The sequence below is a fragment of the Cottoperca gobio genome, chromosome 16, assembly GCF_900634415.1.
Source record: "Cottoperca gobio chromosome 16, fCotGob3.1, whole genome shotgun sequence".
Classification (NCBI taxonomy): Eukaryota; Metazoa; Chordata; class Actinopteri; order Perciformes; family Bovichtidae; genus Cottoperca; species Cottoperca gobio.
Genome location: NC_041370.1, coordinates 16,426,880 through 16,446,634, shown reverse-complemented (window position 1 = coordinate 16,446,634; position 19,755 = coordinate 16,426,880). Strand labels below are relative to the sequence as shown.

The 19,755-nt window shown below is 39.2% G+C and overlaps 1 protein-coding gene across 1 annotated transcript in view; it reads right to left on the bottom strand.

Annotated features, from left to right (window-relative positions):
• Nucleotides 1–19,478, bottom strand: part of adamts16 (ADAM metallopeptidase with thrombospondin type 1 motif, 16) — a 50,668-nt gene extending 31,190 nt beyond the window's left edge. Inside the window, exons 1-5 of the mRNA XM_029451984.1 lie at nucleotides 19,358–19,478; nucleotides 19,118–19,208; nucleotides 14,994–15,352; nucleotides 5,375–5,777; nucleotides 2,539–2,741 (exon numbers count right to left, since the gene is read on the bottom strand). Coding sequence (XP_029307844.1) covers nucleotides 2,539–2,741; nucleotides 5,375–5,777; nucleotides 14,994–15,352; nucleotides 19,118–19,208; nucleotides 19,358–19,447 — 1,146 coding nt within the window. The 5' untranslated portion in view covers nucleotides 19,448–19,478. The remainder of the gene's footprint in view (nucleotides 1–2,538; nucleotides 2,742–5,374; nucleotides 5,778–14,993; nucleotides 15,353–19,117; nucleotides 19,209–19,357) is intronic.
• Nucleotides 19,479–19,755: the final 277 nt, after the last annotated feature.

Genomic DNA, 19,755 nt, shown 5'->3' with positions numbered 1-19,755 from the left:
GTGGCGGCTTAAAAGTTGTGTAATTTGACGCCATCTGTAAAGCCTCCGTTAACCCCCTGTCCTCTACCACCTGCAGTATATTGCAATACATTTTGTGATGAAGTTGTTAATGTGTCTCAGGTAGACCGACTCATTCTGCGTCTGAACGCCTGATCGAGATGTATGACGAGACGGGTCGCTCACTTAGTTACAGCATCAATAGTTACATCCGGGACTTTATTAATGTAAACTTTCCATTCACTGGACCAAGTTACGTTTTCTCATTCGCTTCATCATGATGACGAGGCTACTGTGGCCGCGCCGCGTCAGTGACGTAAAGAGTCAAGGGGCATCTAAGAGCGCGATTAATCTGCGTTAATGTTTTTGTCGCGTTATTTTTTCTGTGATTAATTAATCGAAATTAACGCACTAATTTGACAGCTCTAATAAAAACATTCAAATTCAGAATAAAGTAGAAAGCGCTGCACTGGGTTAAGACACTTGGTGTTGTTGAAGTAGATTGGGCCAGTAATCACGAATGAATCAAAAACAATGACTGTCCAGCTATTTAGTAGACAAGGATAAAAATCCTGGCCATGACCTTCTGATGAGTATTATTTGGACACCTGTTCTCATTGCACTTTATAACCTGATGAAGACCTGTTGAGTTGAGAGCAGAGTCGCCTACGCGTTGGTTATCCTTGTATTTATAAAGGATTTTTAACTTGAAAACAAAGTTCCATGGATGCTTTTCAGACTGCCAATCTATACCGTGGACTTCCACTAAAAGTAAACTGGACAGTCATTGTTTTTGTTTAATTCGTATCCAGAATAAAGTACATCTTCAAAAAGTACCTGGGCTGAAACAATGAGATTACAATGGATATTTTTATCCATGGATCAAGTTTACTCGCACTAGATTAAGTCTTGATATTGATAATGTTATACTTATGATCTATAAGTTCTTGCACCACTTAGACATATACAATAGAAAAGTCTGTGTCAAGTGCATGTGACAACACACCTTGACATTCTATAGAAATAACACACAAACCCCTTTTGATGGTAGCGGTGAGGTATGACAGCCACAACTGCTGTTTTCAATTTGGCTTCTTGTTCTCAAACGGATATCTGACCATTAATCATAACACTTTGGGCTTTGAAAGAGGACTCCTGATCTTTTGCTTTGTTCGCTCTCTATCTTTTTCCCTGTGAATACCTCAGGTGCCACTAAGCCCCCCCCCCCTTCAGGAATACTCTCATTCGTTCCTTATGTTCCTGATGTTTGGACTTCCTGCGCATTGACTCATGAGAAGACACATGGCTGTGGTTTGTTACTAAATTCAAGCAGAATTCAGAGGTCAAAGAGATAATCAAAACCACTTACTTAAACCAAACTCTCCTGGAACACCACTGTTTGACAGAGCTCTACATTTGCTAAATTCAACACATCACTGTGTTTTCACTGCCCCATAGAAGAAACAAACACCAGTTTCCATAGAGCTTCAATGTTTTGTGGTACATAATGTACATTGTGTTGAATTGGAAATTAACGCTTTTGAAGTCTTTCCACTCCGCTGAGAAGAAAACATAAATCTACTCAAAAGCTCAAACGGCATATCAGATTTAATTTCCGCAAATATTAAATAACCTTTTTAAGACCCATGAGAGCTGGCAGGTGGGGTGGGGGGTTGGGTGTTTTTTGTGAAACTCCATACTGCCTTTAGGTGACTCCTCTGAGGCAGGCAATGATTTTTCCAACTTGGTTTCTTCTTGAGGGAACCGTGTATTCAAAACAGACGGATTATCTTTGGATTTGTCAGTCAGTCATTAAGTAACAAAATGAGCATGACGGAATTTGCTTGCAGATCAGCTAAGAGAGACAGGCGGACAGTGTGAGCATCGCGGCCAGATATCACTTTCATGTGTTTAGAAGTTTTCTAAATGAGAATGGAAGACAGCGGTGTCAAGTCACTAAACCCAAAACTCTGGCAAACATTAAAATAATTGATGTACGCTGTCTTTCAAATCAATTTCTGTTGATGCTTACCCTTCATGCTACATAATGACAATTTCGATGTCATGCTAAAGTTTGGCAAATGTATAACATGCCAAAACTTCATGTGATGAGAGGAAATAATCCACCACTAACTAATAGGCGTTGTTGTAGGCTACTGTTTAATCCACTTATCAAGATGTTTGTGGCTATATGTTGATGCATTGCAATACTTTCCTTCCTTGCAAGAAGCTGAAATATATGATGTTCGTAGTATAAATATTCTACATTACATTTGTTATTAATAAAAATAAGACTAAGAGTCAGCCTAGCTAGCACCTCGATTGTCCTTTGAGCTAAATGCTAACATCAGCATGCTAAGATGCCCACAATAACAGCGCTAACATGCTGATGTTTAGCAGGTATAATGTTTACCATGTTCACTATTTTAGCATGCTAACATTAGCTAATTGGTGCTAAACACAAAAATGACAACTCCATTTCTATTTCAGTTTTTCTTTTAGATCATATGATAACAATACTTATATTTGGGGTTCTCTCACCATATTAAGCACGGTAAGAACATATGTTGTAATGTTCTCGTGGCCGTGGTTGTCCATCATCCTTCTGTCCACCACCACCAGCGTCTCCACGTTGAGCTTCTGATTACCCTGGTTCTTCATTAGCACTGCTCTTTTGTTCCTCGGGATGAACTTGTACTCATCTGGAAGGCTGAAGACATCCTCTTCTGGAGGTTTGGGCATGTCTGAATTAAAAATAAATGAAGTAAAAGTTCAATTACTAATTAACTGTTGAAAGAAAAAATATGCGGCAACTAAATAAACCTTTATGAAACACATTGTATGGCTGTTGTACAGTAGACTATAGTGAGTCGTAAGTGATGATGAAAGAAAAAATAATTGTGCATATTATAGCAAGTTCATAGCAGTTATGACGTCCATTACAAATAAACAACACTTACTTCACACAGAATGTAATATTTGAAATAAACTTATAGCCACTAGCCACATGTGAGTTAATCAGCAAATCTGGAAAGTAGCTGACAAACATGGTGGATGATTATATATACTTTTACTTTCATAAACTGATGTCATCATGGATAAACTGCAAACTGAGATTATTTGTTCTGTTGTTGACTCAGTTAAAGTGTTATGCTACCATTAAGTAAAGTATGAAAACACAGTATGGTTGTCACATTTTATCTCATGCATATATGAAAAATTACATTACTATGAAATTACTAAAAGCAAATCTGTTTAGTCATTTTAGTCATCTCTGAGTAATTAAATATTCTGTAGATTTAACTAAATGCTATATAATGATAGACAAGGACCAATTCTTAATTCATTATATGTGGTAAATGCAATTACATTATTAACCTACAGTATCTCTGTTTTAATCCACTTAGCAAACTTTGTTAGTAAAGGTCAATTTAAATGGTGCCCATAATTATGTCAGTGTGTTAGAGATAAGATACGTTTTTTTTTCTCTAAGGGGAAGCCGTATTATAAAAATGATGACGTGAATTGCAACAAATTCACAATACAAGCTTATTGGGAAAACGTATCAGTTCTTTGTTAAGTACACATGTGAATCAGTCACACACACTTACAGTAATCTTGCCATCAAATGCCTGCCTCTGCCCTGTTTTAACTCTCCTTTTGAAGCTGTGTCGCCTTTTGGGAAACACGTCTCACATCCATACTCACTTCAAGACTATGACATGAGGTCAGCAGACATACAAATCAAAGCAAAATACAGCCTAAAACTATTGTAGCTTGTGAGATTTTCACTTCATATCTTCACTTCCATGTTTCCAGGTTATCAAACCTTCACCGCCTGGCTGCGATAAACTATAAAGGTTAGAAAGTTTACATAGGTGGACAGCAGGTGAGCAACCCCAGTGCCTGTTTGACTAAAACATGACACAGGTGTTCAGTGATGTCATCCTATGGGAATGTAAACATCAGTGTGTTTTCACAGGGGACAGACAGCTGGATTCTGCAGGGTAATGATGCTGGTACCAGTCCAATCCCTGCCTGCTCTCTTTCAAATGACCCCTGTGACACCAGTAATGTTAACTGATCCTGTGGTAATTCCTTGAGAGCAAACATTTGTCACAGTGTAAAGTGAATATAAAACATTTCCCTTAACCTTTCACCGGTCATGTCACCAAAAATGTCAATACAGATTGAGATAATATTCTTCGGAGTAAACATTTGTCATCACGTGAAATACAACCTCCGCTGAAAGCCTCTTCGCCTCACAATCTTTTTTCAAAGAAATTTACCAAACACGTTGATCTTTGATTGTGGTCACAGGTTACAAATTATTTTTAGTTGCAAATTAACTTATTGACTAATGCGGTCAACGCTAAAAAGGCGGCATGTCTGGATTTATAATACACTCTTGTTAAGTCAGTAAAAACAAACATCTTGTTCTCTCTCTTTAACACAACAGGGTCTAATGATGTGTTAACGACAGCACAAGTTAGCACTGAATGTGTTACTTTTAATGTGTCTTACTAATGATGAACCATGTGTTTTTCCTACCACATTAGTGCTTTAAATAGCTGTGCATTTTGAAGCACTCAGTTGATATATGATAATATGGGAATTAATTGCAATAACATTAATATGGCAACATATTACTGGTGTGTGTTTTTCCCTCACACCAACCAACCAGAAAGCTAGTAGGTTGACCAATAACAGAGTTAACCGGAAATGTCAACACATATAATTATTATCATATGTCAGTCTTTTTTCTTTTCTCCATGACACTGTGAGTGATGTGATAATTCTTCAAAATGTGGCTTAACTGCTTTGAGTTCAAACCACTAATTTAGTTATATCTAGGAATTTAACAATATTATGACAGTGCCTAAAATGTGCAATGTGAAACGTATGTCCTGGTGGGAACATTATTTTTAAATGGTCAAATGTTAACCATTTTCATTTGAGGGATTGAAAAGGGTAAACATGACTACATGACATTTTTCAGAACAAAATATGTCACATTTTCAAATGTTTTGAGTAAAAGTAAAAAAAAGACCCAAATGCAAATATCCCTTAGGTTGGAGAATATAGGTGAGAAAAAAAATCTTAGCAAGTTGTTAAAGCATTTAAAAAGACATCTTGTATCATCACTGCAGGAAAGGTTCATGCAATGTTTGTTTTTTTTCTCTGTAAGTGCCGACTTTGATTTTTAGAATGTAAACAGAAAAATAAGAAATTTGTGTGACTTAAACTCTGTCTCCCTGTTTACTTCAAATATATGCATGGGAAGCAGTTGTAGAAATGTTTAACGCTCAACAGTGACAGTTTATAATAACGCTTACATGCTACATGTGAATTAGAATGAGAAATTGCCCTTACATACATTTCTTCCGTCTCCCGCAGAAGTGTTGCCTCTGCTTTTCCCCATGTCTTTGGTCATTGTCATGGCGATGGCTGTTGCGGTGATGGCCACTGTCATGATGCTCCATCTGGTCACCGTGACTGATGTCACTTTGATCTTCATTAACTGCGCTGTAGGTGGGGTCTGTCTGTGAGTTTGTGGATCTCTTGGTGACAAAGTGTGATTTGTGATGAGTTGAGTCTGGGGATCTCTTCTGAAGCACCCGAGGGTCATGACCTCTCTGCTCTGTCTGAGAGACCCTCTCGCTCTTGTAGAGGATGTGTGGCTGGTGACTGGTGGGTGCTGTAAAGTTCTCTCTCTGGGCGAGGCTGCGGGACACAGGTCTCAGGAAGTAGTCCGCATCCTGTGTTCTGATCAAACCTGACTAAAGGCAAAATAGAAAGTCCTTTTAGCTTCTACCCGGACAAAAACATGGTCTATGTTTGACATTTCTATACTTACTTGCTCAGCCTTTATTCAAGTAGTTATACTTATGTCATACAATATTTAAAAGTTACTTGTAGAATACATAATGTTGGTGTTCAACACATCATCAGCTGACTACTCAAAAAGTAGTCCATTAGGGCTGTAGTCATATATTACAAATGAACAACACAATACCCTTCTCCAGCTATTCACTTAGCTTCCCAATCTGTCTCTGTCAGCAATTAGTCAAGATTTGACTCTTGGGTCACTGTGAACCTGACCCCAGTAAACCTCTGCAAGGCTCATTTGATGGAAGTGTTTCTGCATGTTTAACATCTGTTTTGCTGTTCAGGGTCAGACGTTATCTCAGCAAAATCTAAATAAGTCTCATTCAGACTTCAAACTAAATGGCTGGTGTTAGGATGAAAGGAAGTGGCATCTCTTTTGTGAAAAATGTTCTAAAGGTTAAAATGTCTTACTTTCATTTTCAGGTATTAGAAATCTTGGAAACAAAGATAGCCTCTAAAGTATTATCTGAATATAATATATAACAAATCATTTAAAAAAATACATTCTTAGATGTTATGAATACTACTCGTCTTTGAAACTGCTGTTATGGAGGGCCCCACTTTAAGTACCAGTGCCTTATGCTTTCGATTTCGATTTTAGGGGATAAGTTATGGAAAAGCCCATTATACATCTCTAAGGGCTCAACAAAGTTTTTATTTAGTTGACCTTATTCTCCCTCTTCTCCATCTTAGTCTGTCTCTGTCCCAAAAAGACAGAGACATTTCCAGTTTTCATATTCCATTTTCAATGAACTTCTATCAACACAACCGATTCAGACACTTTCTCTTGCTCTCGGCCCCTCTCTTTGTCCCTCTCGGTCTCCCCAAACACGCACCACATCTGTGTTGACAGTCAACTGGCAGAGAGTGTTTGGACTGTAACTGCTCTTGGCAGAAAAAGTAGTTTCCCTAAAATCCGTTTAATTGAGTAACATTTTGTTTCACTGCGACTAGAGTGTGAGGTCCTTGGCTGACAGAAACAGGCTGACACAGTGGCAGTCGTGAGGCTGTTTCTGGCCCAGGGTGAGCGTGTCTGTATATGACAGTCTCAGCACATTGCAAAGCGTACTGTGTGTGCATTCAAGTGGGAGTGTCTCTTGTTGTGATTAGTCATTCTTGCGGAAGCAGACCTATATTGGTCATGTGTTTGATGTTTCTATAATCATCTCTACAACTGATTTTCCCCATTTCATCATCACTTACTACCCCGGGCCTCTGCCTGCGCCAACCTTTCAACCACAGATCAGGAAACCAGTGGAACAGAATCCTCGGAAAATTAAGCACTGAAGTTGAAAATGATGAACTCACTGAATACAGCCAGCACAGATGTGTAAGCTGTGACCACAATGGCTGTAGAGTTTACAGCTTTCATCACATAGTGTGGCGAAAGAAAGTTGAAATGCATTTTTCTTATAAATATTATATTATTGGTTTTACAGCATCCAAATTGGCTTTGTCTCTCAAATGTTGTTAAAATATTAATGGTCAAACTTTGTATAATCTAAGTATGTATGACTCCTGAAGTGCAAGGATTTCATAGCAAGTTTATTGTCAAATGTAGGCAAGCATGCGAAGAAATGTGCTCAAATCCCACTATTAGCTTTTATGCCCTTACCACAAGCCAGTGGAGAGCAGTTATTGTTTACTGGTGTTTTTGCGTCAGATAATGATAATTTTCCACCGTACAGAAACTGGTATTTCACAGACAAATGATAACCCCAAACAGCGACGCAGAAACAAATTTGGAGACATACAGTCGGAAATACACTTTGTAGCCCAGTACTTATTGAGATGATTACAATCTTTTAGGCCTCTTAAAACAAACAAAACAATGGAAGCTTCATAGAAGTCCTCAAGTCTCAGCCGGTTTGCATTGTTTGCTACATCGGCAAGTCACCAGCAGTTTTCTATTCTGTGGTTTTCCTCATGACAATATTGCAATTATATAAAACAATTGATCCTGGTCTACAGTCCAGTTTAGTTTGGGAAAGAAGAGGGTGTGGCATCTTTTATTGAGAGAAAGAGAGAAGAGAGATGCTTGCTAAGGTATTACCACCTTCCACTTGCCTACCAACAGTCAAGAAATGCTCCTTACAGGGAACCTCAGAGGCGATCGTTGGTTACAATCACATATGACAACCTGTGCATGGTCCTTTCATCCGCATGGCACCCGTCCCAAAGTTGCTTAATCACAGGCGATGGTAATAATTTTGTTCAAACTCACGGTAAGGCCCTCTGACCTGAACTGCGGTGCTGTCAACCTTGACATTTTCACATGTTAAGTCTGTCTGGGTGGGTGCTTTGGGGGGCTCTTGAGCATTGGGGCATTAGTGTGGAAATGTGTGCTATGGGATACTTAAAAAACAAGTTTCATTTGGTATATTGATCGTAACAATAAAGAGTTATAGCTTTTGGAGGAGGGGAACATATTTTGTTTTTGGAATTTTTTTGGTTAGCTCATTCCAATGGCAGTAAAAGAAGAAGGGACATAAAAAGAGGAAATGTGTGATGAAAATAGACAATCCTAGGACTTACACTTGCAGCCGGTGGATTGGACTGTTTAGTTAGGAGTTGTTATAGAAACTGCCACATTCTGATATAAGAGTAGTCTGGAGTTGAGAAGGTCATCTGACTGACATTCAGTCTTTTTGATGAATATATGTGCAGGGCTTATTTACAACTGCATACTGCTAACCTCTATCTCTTCCCTTTCAGGTCCGCATGCAAGATTCTTGCTGTTCGGAGTTGTATCCTGATGATTGTTTGCACTTATTATAAGTCGCCTTGGACAAAAGTGTCAGCTAAATGAACTGTAATGTATTGTAATGTAATGTATGTTAAATTCTAAAGTTTCTGTATCAAAATGTTTTGTAGCTGTCTTCAAGTTTGGTGCAAAATAGATTCACTGACTGTATTATACTGTATGTTGACATGTATTGTAGTCACATGTTACACTATAATTCCCAAATAGTGTTCTAGAGATCTTCGGGGTTCTTGATGAGGCTCAAATTCCAGGGTACCTCAGCAAAATAAAGGATTTATGGAAGTCCCTATGTAAGCTTATTTTCAAGCACATACTGCCAACTCTCTCTAAACACTGTACATAAGGATGTACTGTATTGGGTGTACTGTGTTTTCATGGTCAGGGATTTGCTACTTGTATGGCTTGTGTTTGAGGGTCCATCATAACAAGATGGACGAGTCTCCACAGACCCTCTCTTGTTTCCTCTCATCTATGTCTGCTGATAGATCAATGACCCTTATTGTTGAATGAATTCTGTCTTTAAGATTTTTGTCCTGTGCTTAAGACATTCAATTCAGATGTTTCTGTTGTATTATCTAACAAATGTTGGTAGGATCTGGATTCTTGTGAAGCATGGCAATTTTATATCTAGGCAGAAACCCGACTAGAAATCAACTCTGTCGTCCTAATTATAACAGGTAACATACCCAGCTTGGCGTCACACAAAACAACATGCATCCGCTTCTTACCCAGAATGTGTGTGTATGCAAGTCACTATGTTGGGAGATTAGGTCAACTACTGCCTTTCCTAAATAGCCAAAGTCATCAGATTACACACTGCGTTCTACAAGGTGCAAATAGCAGTCATAAAATGCTGAAACACTACTTGGGAGGGCGAAAACAGCTGGTCTCTTTAGAGTCAGACGCATCCAGACAAGCAGCGACAGGAAAGAAGGGGTGGGAAGGAAAACGGAACTGAGGGGGAAGCATTCAATGCATTACAAGGTGCACCTGACGGTGTGTAGTATATAGTTCTCTCCACCTCTCTTTCAGTTGCTCTCCTGAATAGAGACCAAAGGAGACCAAAAACCTACAACTCTAACAAGAGTGGATATTTATTACTTCATTTTATCGTCCAAGCTTGCTTTGTATTATAATCCAAGCGTATGAGAAATACACTATGTCTGAGAGCTTTACAATACAGTAATGAACAATCAAATGTACATTTAAAAAACAAACTCTTTTTTGACGGATCAAAGTGTAGCAATAGTTTTTACTGCTACATGCAAACTGGTTCTACGATGGCTACATTTTGAGCAGTTAAAAGCAGAGGTTCAAACTTTGGCACAATGTTGACAAGAATTATTGGAAAACTGAGAACGATACTCATTGCACTTCAGCACTAGACACTATTTCTAATCATTTAGCAATTTCACTTCAAGCTGTACTTTAGTCATCTATACATTACGCCAAATGGATTTCTATCAATTTGGAAACAAAAAATGTTCGAAACTGACTTAATCCCAGTCTCTAAATCTTGTGCACATAACTCAGTTCCTAATCTACTTTCTATGACCATGGGTGATGTTTGCAAATGATTAAAAACAAGTAACAATCCTTTAAGATCATTTGGTTGATCTCACTGTATGTTTTGAAAATTGATTATAGCAACTTGCCAAGACCACACTGCCTGCTTTTCAAGGCATCATCACATCAATAGATTATCCCTAATTTATTGTTGGAAATCCCAGAGGTGGGACGGGTGTGCAACATTCTATTATTACGACTACTACTAGGCCTGAGGCAAGCGAACACACCCGTCCTTTTACAAGAGGAAAACACATGACACATGAAAACACATGACCTCCAAGTGATTTGTAGTGGGAGGACATTTAGTATTTCCCTTTGGTACAAAAGAAAGGTGGGAATTAGAAATCTGAGTAAAATTTGATTAGACAAACAGATAGGATACTGATGTGTCTGAAGCTCAGGGATGATGAAGTAGGCCTACATTTAGAGGCAAAAATAGACAGAAATAGAGCTTTAGGTGTTGAAACTAACACATGACTGTTTCCAGTTTGTGGTAGCAAAACAGACTATTTCAAGTTAACAACAATAATAATGTACACCTCTGTGAAACTGTTCTTAAGCACGTTGATGTTTTGAGCTACATGGTAATGATAAGGAGGTGTAATGATGGGAATGTCTGCAAGTATTTACTTAAACCAAAGTAGGCCTATTGGGCACATTTAAATTTTGACCTGATTATTGCACTAAATGAGAAGTTAAGGGATCACCAAAGGCAGTCGAAGTTATCTTTTGGGAACTAGGAATGTCTGTACAAAAGTTTGTGCCAATCCATCCTATAGCTTAGATGTTCAGATATTTCAGTCTGGACTATGGAAAAATATGGATATCCCTAGAGCCAAACTGCTGTTGCTAGAAAACCACACAAAATGTCCTATATAGGGAAACTGATGGTTCATGATGTTCACGGATAGTTAACCAATGATGGCACTATCTTCACCCCTCAACTCCCTCACCCCCATAAAAGCCAGACTAAAGAGGATTATATAAAGTCGACACAGAGAGGAATCTGCTTTATGATCTCCCCTTCCACATGCGTGTCACTGTGGAGAGTCTCAAACCATTTGGCAGGTGAACAGTCGGTGTGATTGGCCTGCTTCTTTTATTCCACCAATTCCTTGCTTGTAAGTATGAGATTTTTATGGTTGTCATCAAAGCGGGGCTAACAACTATATGGGCTGCCAGAGGAGGGGAGTTAAAAAGGCAATTTATACATACGCTTTACAACGTAACACTCCTTAAAAGGGGGTTTTCAGCACTTCAAAATGCCAAGGAGGGAACAATGACACTTATAGCCTTCATCTCTACAGTACATCTCTTTCTTTATCCTTCCTTCTGTCTTTCTTTCTTTTTCTATCTATGCCTCCATTGGCAATCCTGATAAAACACTAACTTACAGACATAGTTCATGAGTCAAACATACTAAAAAAGCTTTTAGTATTAAAATGATCCATTGTTTAGCTACAACAACCAATGCAATTAAACCAACAATATCTCACTGAGCTATCCTGATAAATGAAATGGCAGAATGGCTGAAACCAACACCAATGAATAGTGGAAGGAGTAATTTCCCTCTTTGTTTGAAGAGACTTATTACAACACAATCACACTCAAAAAACAACCCATGATGAAAACATAAACACAATGACAACATATATTACCAAAAACAACAGGACCAAGAAGATTCATTTCGACACTAAAGACCAAACTTTGTTATTACACTGACTAACTTCATATCACTCCCATATTTGTAGCGGGATGAAAAACACATTTTATACTGAAACAATCTGTCCATTTAGATTGTGATTTCTAAGTCAGATTCAAATCTGAAAACATAATTGCCTTTTCAAGTAAACTTGTTCAAACAAGGACGGAGTATATAAGGGTGATGGAATGATCTCATCTCAGCGGTGTCATGCAACAGTTGGTGCTCTCACTGATACAGCTATTGATCTGAGCTCCTATGGTCAATATGTACCTGCCTCCTGTCAAATAGGAACTTGACCAAAGTGCAAAGTCTCCTATGAGCACTCAGGTAGCATGTTTTGACCAATTGTCATAAGCATCTGGAGCACACAAAGCATAGTGTGTGTTTATGAGTGAATGCCACACACATACACAACAGTCAGATAATCACAGAAAAACTTTTCTTTTTTATGCATAGTCAGTTTGGTACTACGGGTAGACGAGTTTAAGTATTCATCAAAGATAAACATGTGTAAAATAACAATATGCTATTTCTAATCTATATGAATCATGTTTTTATTTGAATGTAGGAATGAATGTAAAAACTGCAATTACATTAACTATTCAGGTCATGTTGTGAAAATCTATATTGGTAAAAATGTGCAGTTCAGAGCATGATAACAGACATCTTGACTCTTTTGAAAAATGGTAACTATCTTTAGCATTCCCCAGGAGTCTAACAACTTTTGTCTGCTGATGTATCTTTGCAGTTCCCTAATTCACATAAGAAAAATTCTCATTAATGCACTGACCAGTCCATCCTAGCCAACCTCAGTCATGAGAACCACATTTATAGTCTGTGCAACCCCAGACCTTTTGGCTGAATCTTTTATTGGGATCTGGTCTGAAATTCAGACACACACACACACACACACACACACACACACACACACACACACACACACACACACACACACACACACACACACACACACACACACACACACACACACAAACAGAGAGAGAAGAAGAAGCATCCCTGGAGATATGCCCTTCTCTGTCTTAGTTTTAGTTAGAGGGTGGTTCTCAGACACAGCAGTGGTCCTCCACAGTGGAAATACAAACAGCAAACCGGCAAGGACAGGCAAGGAATTTATTACATTTAAAAAACGAAAAAGCCATGCTGAAGTCAAATGTGGTCATACTAGTATTTACTGTAAAGCATTTGTTTGCTTTAAACTTTAAAAAGACAGCACATATGAATAACTACATGTTATGCTGTAACAAGGTCTTCCAGGTGTAAAAGCTTATATGGCCACAAACTTGAATGCTCTCAAGACTCAGATCTGTTTTTTTAACCCTTGAACTGAAAGATTGCATTCACATTAAAATGCAAATAAGTAACATTACAGGAGTTTCTCTTCCTGCTGCCCAGTTGCCACACTGTCCTCGTGATTGTTTAGTTCTAAACTAAAAATGTACGTATGTTCAAGACTAAGAGGTTTAGTGTGTATTTATTTAGTCCTTCGTTCTCTTGTGCAGATTGCTAAAAACACTTGGGGTCTTACCGGGGTGTAACTGCTTCACTTACAGTATGCTTGCTTAATGTCACTCTTACAGTAATGTGTCCTTGAGATTCATGCAGAAGAGGAGGACCACCAAGGCAAGAATTGAAATTCAACCTGTTCAAGTCCATGTGTACTAATTAGCATTTGTACATTTAGTAATATTAACCAACATATTATATTAATGATTTTTATCTGAAACATGTTGGATGTTTAACATGACAAATGGTAGAAACAAAAATAAAATGACAAAGAAAACACCACACTAGAGCTTGTCTTTGGTTCACACAAAAACACCATGCACTTCTGTTCTGAACTGATCACCTCAACGCCGATACATCTGCTCAATTTTGGATTTGGATATCAGCCTATTATTGTGAAGCTTTTAGTATGTTGTATATCATGCTAATATGAACATTATTAACAAGTAATCTTGCTACTAAATTGCACCCCACCCTTCCTTATGCGACATTTTAGTGCAATTCAATTCCCTATAAACTGTATTTTGCAATTTTCAAGTCTGTTCCCTACTTATGCCAACTGTATTAGATCTGCAAATGATATTGCTTTCCAGTTTAAAAATGCATGCAAAAAAAGCCACACAGAGTTAAGACATATTAAATAAAATGTATATCTGTGAACTGTTCTTCAGCCATGGAAGCTGATCAAACAGTAAACTTATTTTAGCATGTCTGGCATGATTGTGATTTGGGGATTTTCCTAGCTAGTTGACCACCCATTCTGTGGTGTTCACAGACTTGACTTTTCTACTCATTAGTTATTCATTAGCTGATTTAGGCAAAAACGCAATGTGCACTGAATGAGCTGAATGACTAATGATAAACTGCAGACTGGAGGAAGAAACCTCTCTGCTTGGCTTGCCAACTTAGCCAGTGGGTTTCTAAGTCAATTTAAGTCAATTACAAGACAATTTTCTGACCAGACCAGACAGACAATGCGCTGATTCATGATGCTGTGTGAAAGGCAGCTTCACAGTAGCATACTGAAAGGACTGCTTGATGACTCTGTATGTGTCAGAGAAAAGGACAGAGCCTTACAATGGAAAAGAAAGGTTTTATCTAGATTTTTCTCCTCCTTTCATACTTTGTTCCCTTCTCATTCTTTCCTTCGGTTCAGTGTCTGATTGGCATCTGGCGTCTAATATCTTCTAAACAAAAATTACAATACATGTTATGTATAGCTTTCAGTCTGTACTTCTACCTAGTCTCCATGATAATTCTGCATGGTAAGAACTCTAATGCTGTGTTTATACTATAAGGGGTCCCAGGATGAGCAAAATGTCTTACATTTCTCCAAGGCTCACTATTACTTTTAGGTCAGTGAGTGCAATTACAGTTCTCACTTGATAGATCAATCCAAATGCTGCCAAAAATCCACCCAAAAAACAACTTTTAAATTAACTGACCCTGGAGTCCTTTTCACTGATGCGAACACATCAGACTCACCTACTCCCCCCTTCTCATCAGACCCTCCCGCAACCCGACTCTGTGCATGTTCAGACTCACCATCCCCGTGCATGTGGACAGTGCCACTGAGGAGTTGACCCTTGACCTCAGCGACCCCTGGTAAAAGCAGAGGTCGTCCTGGTGGTAGGCCCTCAGGCTCTTGGTGCCGTTCTTTCCCAGGACCTGGATAGCAAAGCCAGGTGCAATCAGGCTCGCCGAGGCCTCCCTCAGCTCCATGTGGAAGTCCTGCCCCAAGCCACTTAGCCGGAAGAGGACCTTTTCACTGCTGTCGTCAGTGTTTGATGAGCCTGCATCTGGGGTCAGGGATCTGCGCCGCCTTCTGCGCTGGTGGTGGGCAACTTCGTGGGAGACGTAATCACCTAGGTGGTTGACCTCGTAGGGAGAAACAATCTCATATTCTGGAGAAGAGATAAAGGAAGAAAGAAAATTAGGAAATGATCGGATGTTCGCGCAGTTTGTGTCATGTGAAACACTGAAATGAAATGCAATGAGAACAGATAGAGAGACAAAGCTGTTTAAAGGCTAAATCTACACTTTTAAAATGAATATATAGAATTTATTAAGATTTCATGGGATCAAACAGTCGGAGAGACTGCTAAGAGAAAGCTATCATGAATATATTTTGTAGATGACAACTTGCCAAAAATGAAACACATTGTCCTTGTGGTCAGTCCTTACTAATTTGACATGTCAACATCATTTACTGTGATATAGTCCATGCTGTGTCAGCTGCTACCTTGGTTCCATGATGGGCTGAATTTAAAAACAACCTTTTTGCTTTGCAAAGTTTCCTTGACATGCTTCATATACTTTTGCCAACGGGGTCAAGAAAGAGTTACAAGAAAAGGAAGGGTTTTAGACAATTCCAACACAGGCCCTTCAGCGGAGAGTGAATCATGTTTGACCTGAAGTGTTTTACTAGAGTTTTTACTACAGCTCAGACTGAATAACTGCTGGTCATAAAGGGAGATGGTGGCAGGTCACGGGCTTGGCCTCTTAGACCAGTTAAATGTCTAATGGCGCTGTGGCCACAGAAACGGGATTTCCTCCAAAGGTCAAAAGATCAAAAAATCAAAAGAGTAGCTGACTCTCCTTCTGCTGCACTGATATTGTTTTTCCAGAGGAAATCATGACAGACGTAGGAAGAATGGGCTGACCGACTAAAGGAGGGCACCCTGTGTAAGGAATGAGGCATGACATTATATTTAAGGCTTTGGATACATTGCTTATGTGATGCCGGGAGAATATTACAGTGTGTTTCACAGTAACTTTTGTTTGGTGGGATCTTAGTGGTAACAAAGGGTGCCTGTAAGCCATCACACACACTTTGAAACATTATGCACTTGATAAAAGTTGGGTCTATGAGTAACCACCGAGCAAACAAATAAAACAGTGTCATTATTGATTTTGTTACAGCTTTGTAATGGTTATTGCTAATTTGTTCAGTCTTGTCATGGGGAAATGATACGCAGCCACTTTATCAACTTAAAGTGCACAGAAATAACAGCAACCTTGGACCTACAGTCAACAAGAGCCAGTCTCAGTTACTGTACAGCCTGAATAATGAGTAAATATAGCACAGAGACAGACATGTTTTGGCAGTGGGAGAAACATACTGGGTGACAGACAGTGTCTCATCACTGGCAGTGTGAATGCCTGACGTTTGAACTTGGTTATTTGGTGCATCTTGAGATGGATTTAAAGGACCCACAAAATGACCATTTCTATATCAATTACTCATCCCTTGTTACCTTAAATACTTAAAGGGAACTTTGACAAACTTTGAACAAAGAATTAATAACGGTCTTGATGAATTAAAGTAAATTGGGGCCACGTTTAACAACAGCAAAACTATATAAAAACATCCGTTTGCAAACTCCCACACAACTCCTGCAGTATGATTCAAGTCTCAGTTTTCCAGTTTATGCTCACTACTTCCCAAACACATGCATTTTCTCTAAAACCTTACTATTTAATACACTTGCGCATAATCTGATGTTTTGATATTGTTTTGCTGTTGTTAAACGCGGTTGTTACTTCACTTACTTCAAGACTTTTCTCTGTTGTTTTTATTCTTTGCTAACCGTGGAGGCATGCGAGAAACAACGTTTTCTTCATGAATTCAAGGTAACACGAGATGAGTAACTGATATACAAATGGTCATTTTGTAGGTGAGGTATTCCATTATGGCCCCTACCCACAACATGACATACGCTTATTGGTGGATGCATTTATATAAAGAACCTTGCATTACCATGACTGCATAAGGTTTTGCTTGAGTGGTCACAGTGAGAAGCAAACCTCTGACCCTTGAAGTGCTACAACCGAGATCTACCCAAAGAGTTACAGGACTGCAAAGAGCAAACACAAACTTCAAGTCTCAAGCATTTTCTGTGCAGACACCAAAGCACTTAGGTGAAATCAGAAAATGGTCTTCTGTCACGTAACACACTCACTCACACATTTACATCTAGTCCACTGTGTTTGTTCGGCCCTAACTCAAAACCCAGTTGCAGTGACCCATGTCTGGCAGTATACAAACACAGAGTCTGCGGGAAAGGAGCGTACACACACACACACACACACACACACACACACACACACACACACACACACACACACACACACGCACACACACACACACACACACACACACACCTTGTCTGATGGACTGAGACAAGATCTTGCGGTGTTTAGTTTGTTGGTTTAGTGGCTCTTGAGTGCCATTAGCACTGATAGGGGGTCTAACCAATGGGTGCCTTGGCTTAAATTTAACAAAAGCTTGAACATGAGAACTCTTTCCTCACCCGCTCCAACATAAGTTAAACACATTAACACTGAGCAATAGTTATGCTGCCTGTGAGATGACCTGAAACACAAGTAAGGGCTTCCTCACAGATCATCACCACATGTGCCCAGTGAAAGGACTGTTGATGTTTTGTTTATTTGTTTACGTGTCTGCTTTTCATGGTAACTAAACAAAACAACAAAAAACAAAGGATCTGAATGAGAATGCACAGCCAAAGCAGCTGCTGACTCAGCACACCACATGGGGTTAGATCCACAAAACAAAGAACAGATGGAAGTCTTGCAGTCACTGCTTGCACTATTTACCGGAGTTACTTATAGACACAGTTAGAACTGTTGTAAATGGTGTAGCACCAAATGACTTATTAAAGTTCTTCCCGCAGGTCAGAGATACTCCTGGGCACAACTCCAGGTCCTGTGTAGCAAATTTGATGCTGGTAAGAATCAGTAGCAAGGTGGTTTAAAGTTATTTCAGATACTAGGGTGCCCATAATTGGCATATAAGATTTCCTAAAAGCATTAAACAGACTTAGTTACGTTTTATGCTTTTAGACAAGATAACACGGTAAAGACAGTTGTGTAGGCTGGGTTATATGTAGTTCATTTAATGGACCAGTTTTATTATAATAGGACATGTGTACTTTAAAATAATTCCTGTTAATGCCTAATGTGAGTATTTCTTTTATATTGATATTTGTTTGTGCTTTATTTTCTACTAATGCCGTCCATTTCTAACTACAACAAGGACCACAATGGCCGGTGACTTTCTCGTGTTTTCCTTCATCTTCTTTTAATTGTGGACGGACATTGGTGTTCTAATCCATGTAAGTGTTTTGTTAAAATGTAATTGTCAAATAAACAAAATAAAGACTAAGCAGCTACAGCAGGCTTTCATTGAATTATTTGGTGACTCCCTAGTGAGCACTAATGAAGGATCAATTTGTATTGTGCTAGTCAGCAATTAGGTTAATGGCACATATTGATACTTTTCAATGAACTGCTTATTCAAGGGGTGCACAAATCAAGAGTTCATATAGAGGAAATTGTGAAATTAACAATTGCAAAAGTAAACGGTTCCAATTTGAGCTCCACTGTTGCAGCAGACACTGGTGGCTGAGTCAGGGTGCAGGTCGCCACCCAGCGGTGAAGAGAGGTAACGCACAGCGCAGGTGAGCGCTGTTTGATGCTGCTGGCCGTCTGAGGGATGCGGTGGATGTCCCTTTTAATTGTACCTTTGTGTACCAAAAAGTAAAAGGTGGACCAGTGGATCAAAATGCACTCTCCCACTCTAACATAAGTACATCCCTGTCGCAAAAAACACTGATGAAATCTGCAAGACCATTTGTTCAACATACCTGTATGTTGAGGTAAATTGAGAGATCGCAGCAGAGTCGACGCTTCTTGGTGAGATTCAACCCTGTCAGCACCATTAGTCAAAAGCATGCTCTGTAAGGAAGGAAACGTAAATATGAGTTGGTCTGTGTACACTGCAAAATATCATGGAAAATAACTCGGCTCTCTGTCATTTGAAGTGTTGACAACTTTATGAGCTCTGCATGCATGTGCGTACAGGCGCCGCGGAGATAATGACTTACTTTGCTCAGAGTGAAAAAGCAAAAGAGATGAAAAACGAGCGACGGCTGCGTCCAGGTTCTCCACTTTGCACACATCCGTAAGAAAGCCATCTCTGAGAGGGTCACCTTCACGCAAAAAAAGCCTAAATCATACGGCCAGCAGTCCAAAGAGCTTCAATAAACCGGTCCAACAGCAGCCACAGCAGCTCTGCAGAATTTATGGTGAATGAGGCATCAACGAGTTTCAGATGCAGACTTCTTCACTTGTGCCACTTTGGTTTCCATTCATTTCCAAGAGCAGTATTCCGATGAGGCAAAACGCTTGAACACAAGTCCTCTCTCCCGGCAAGTCATTTTCTTTTTTTCTCCCACTCAGACAGTCCGACCAGTATCCAAAGTCTATATCTCCCTCTCTCTTT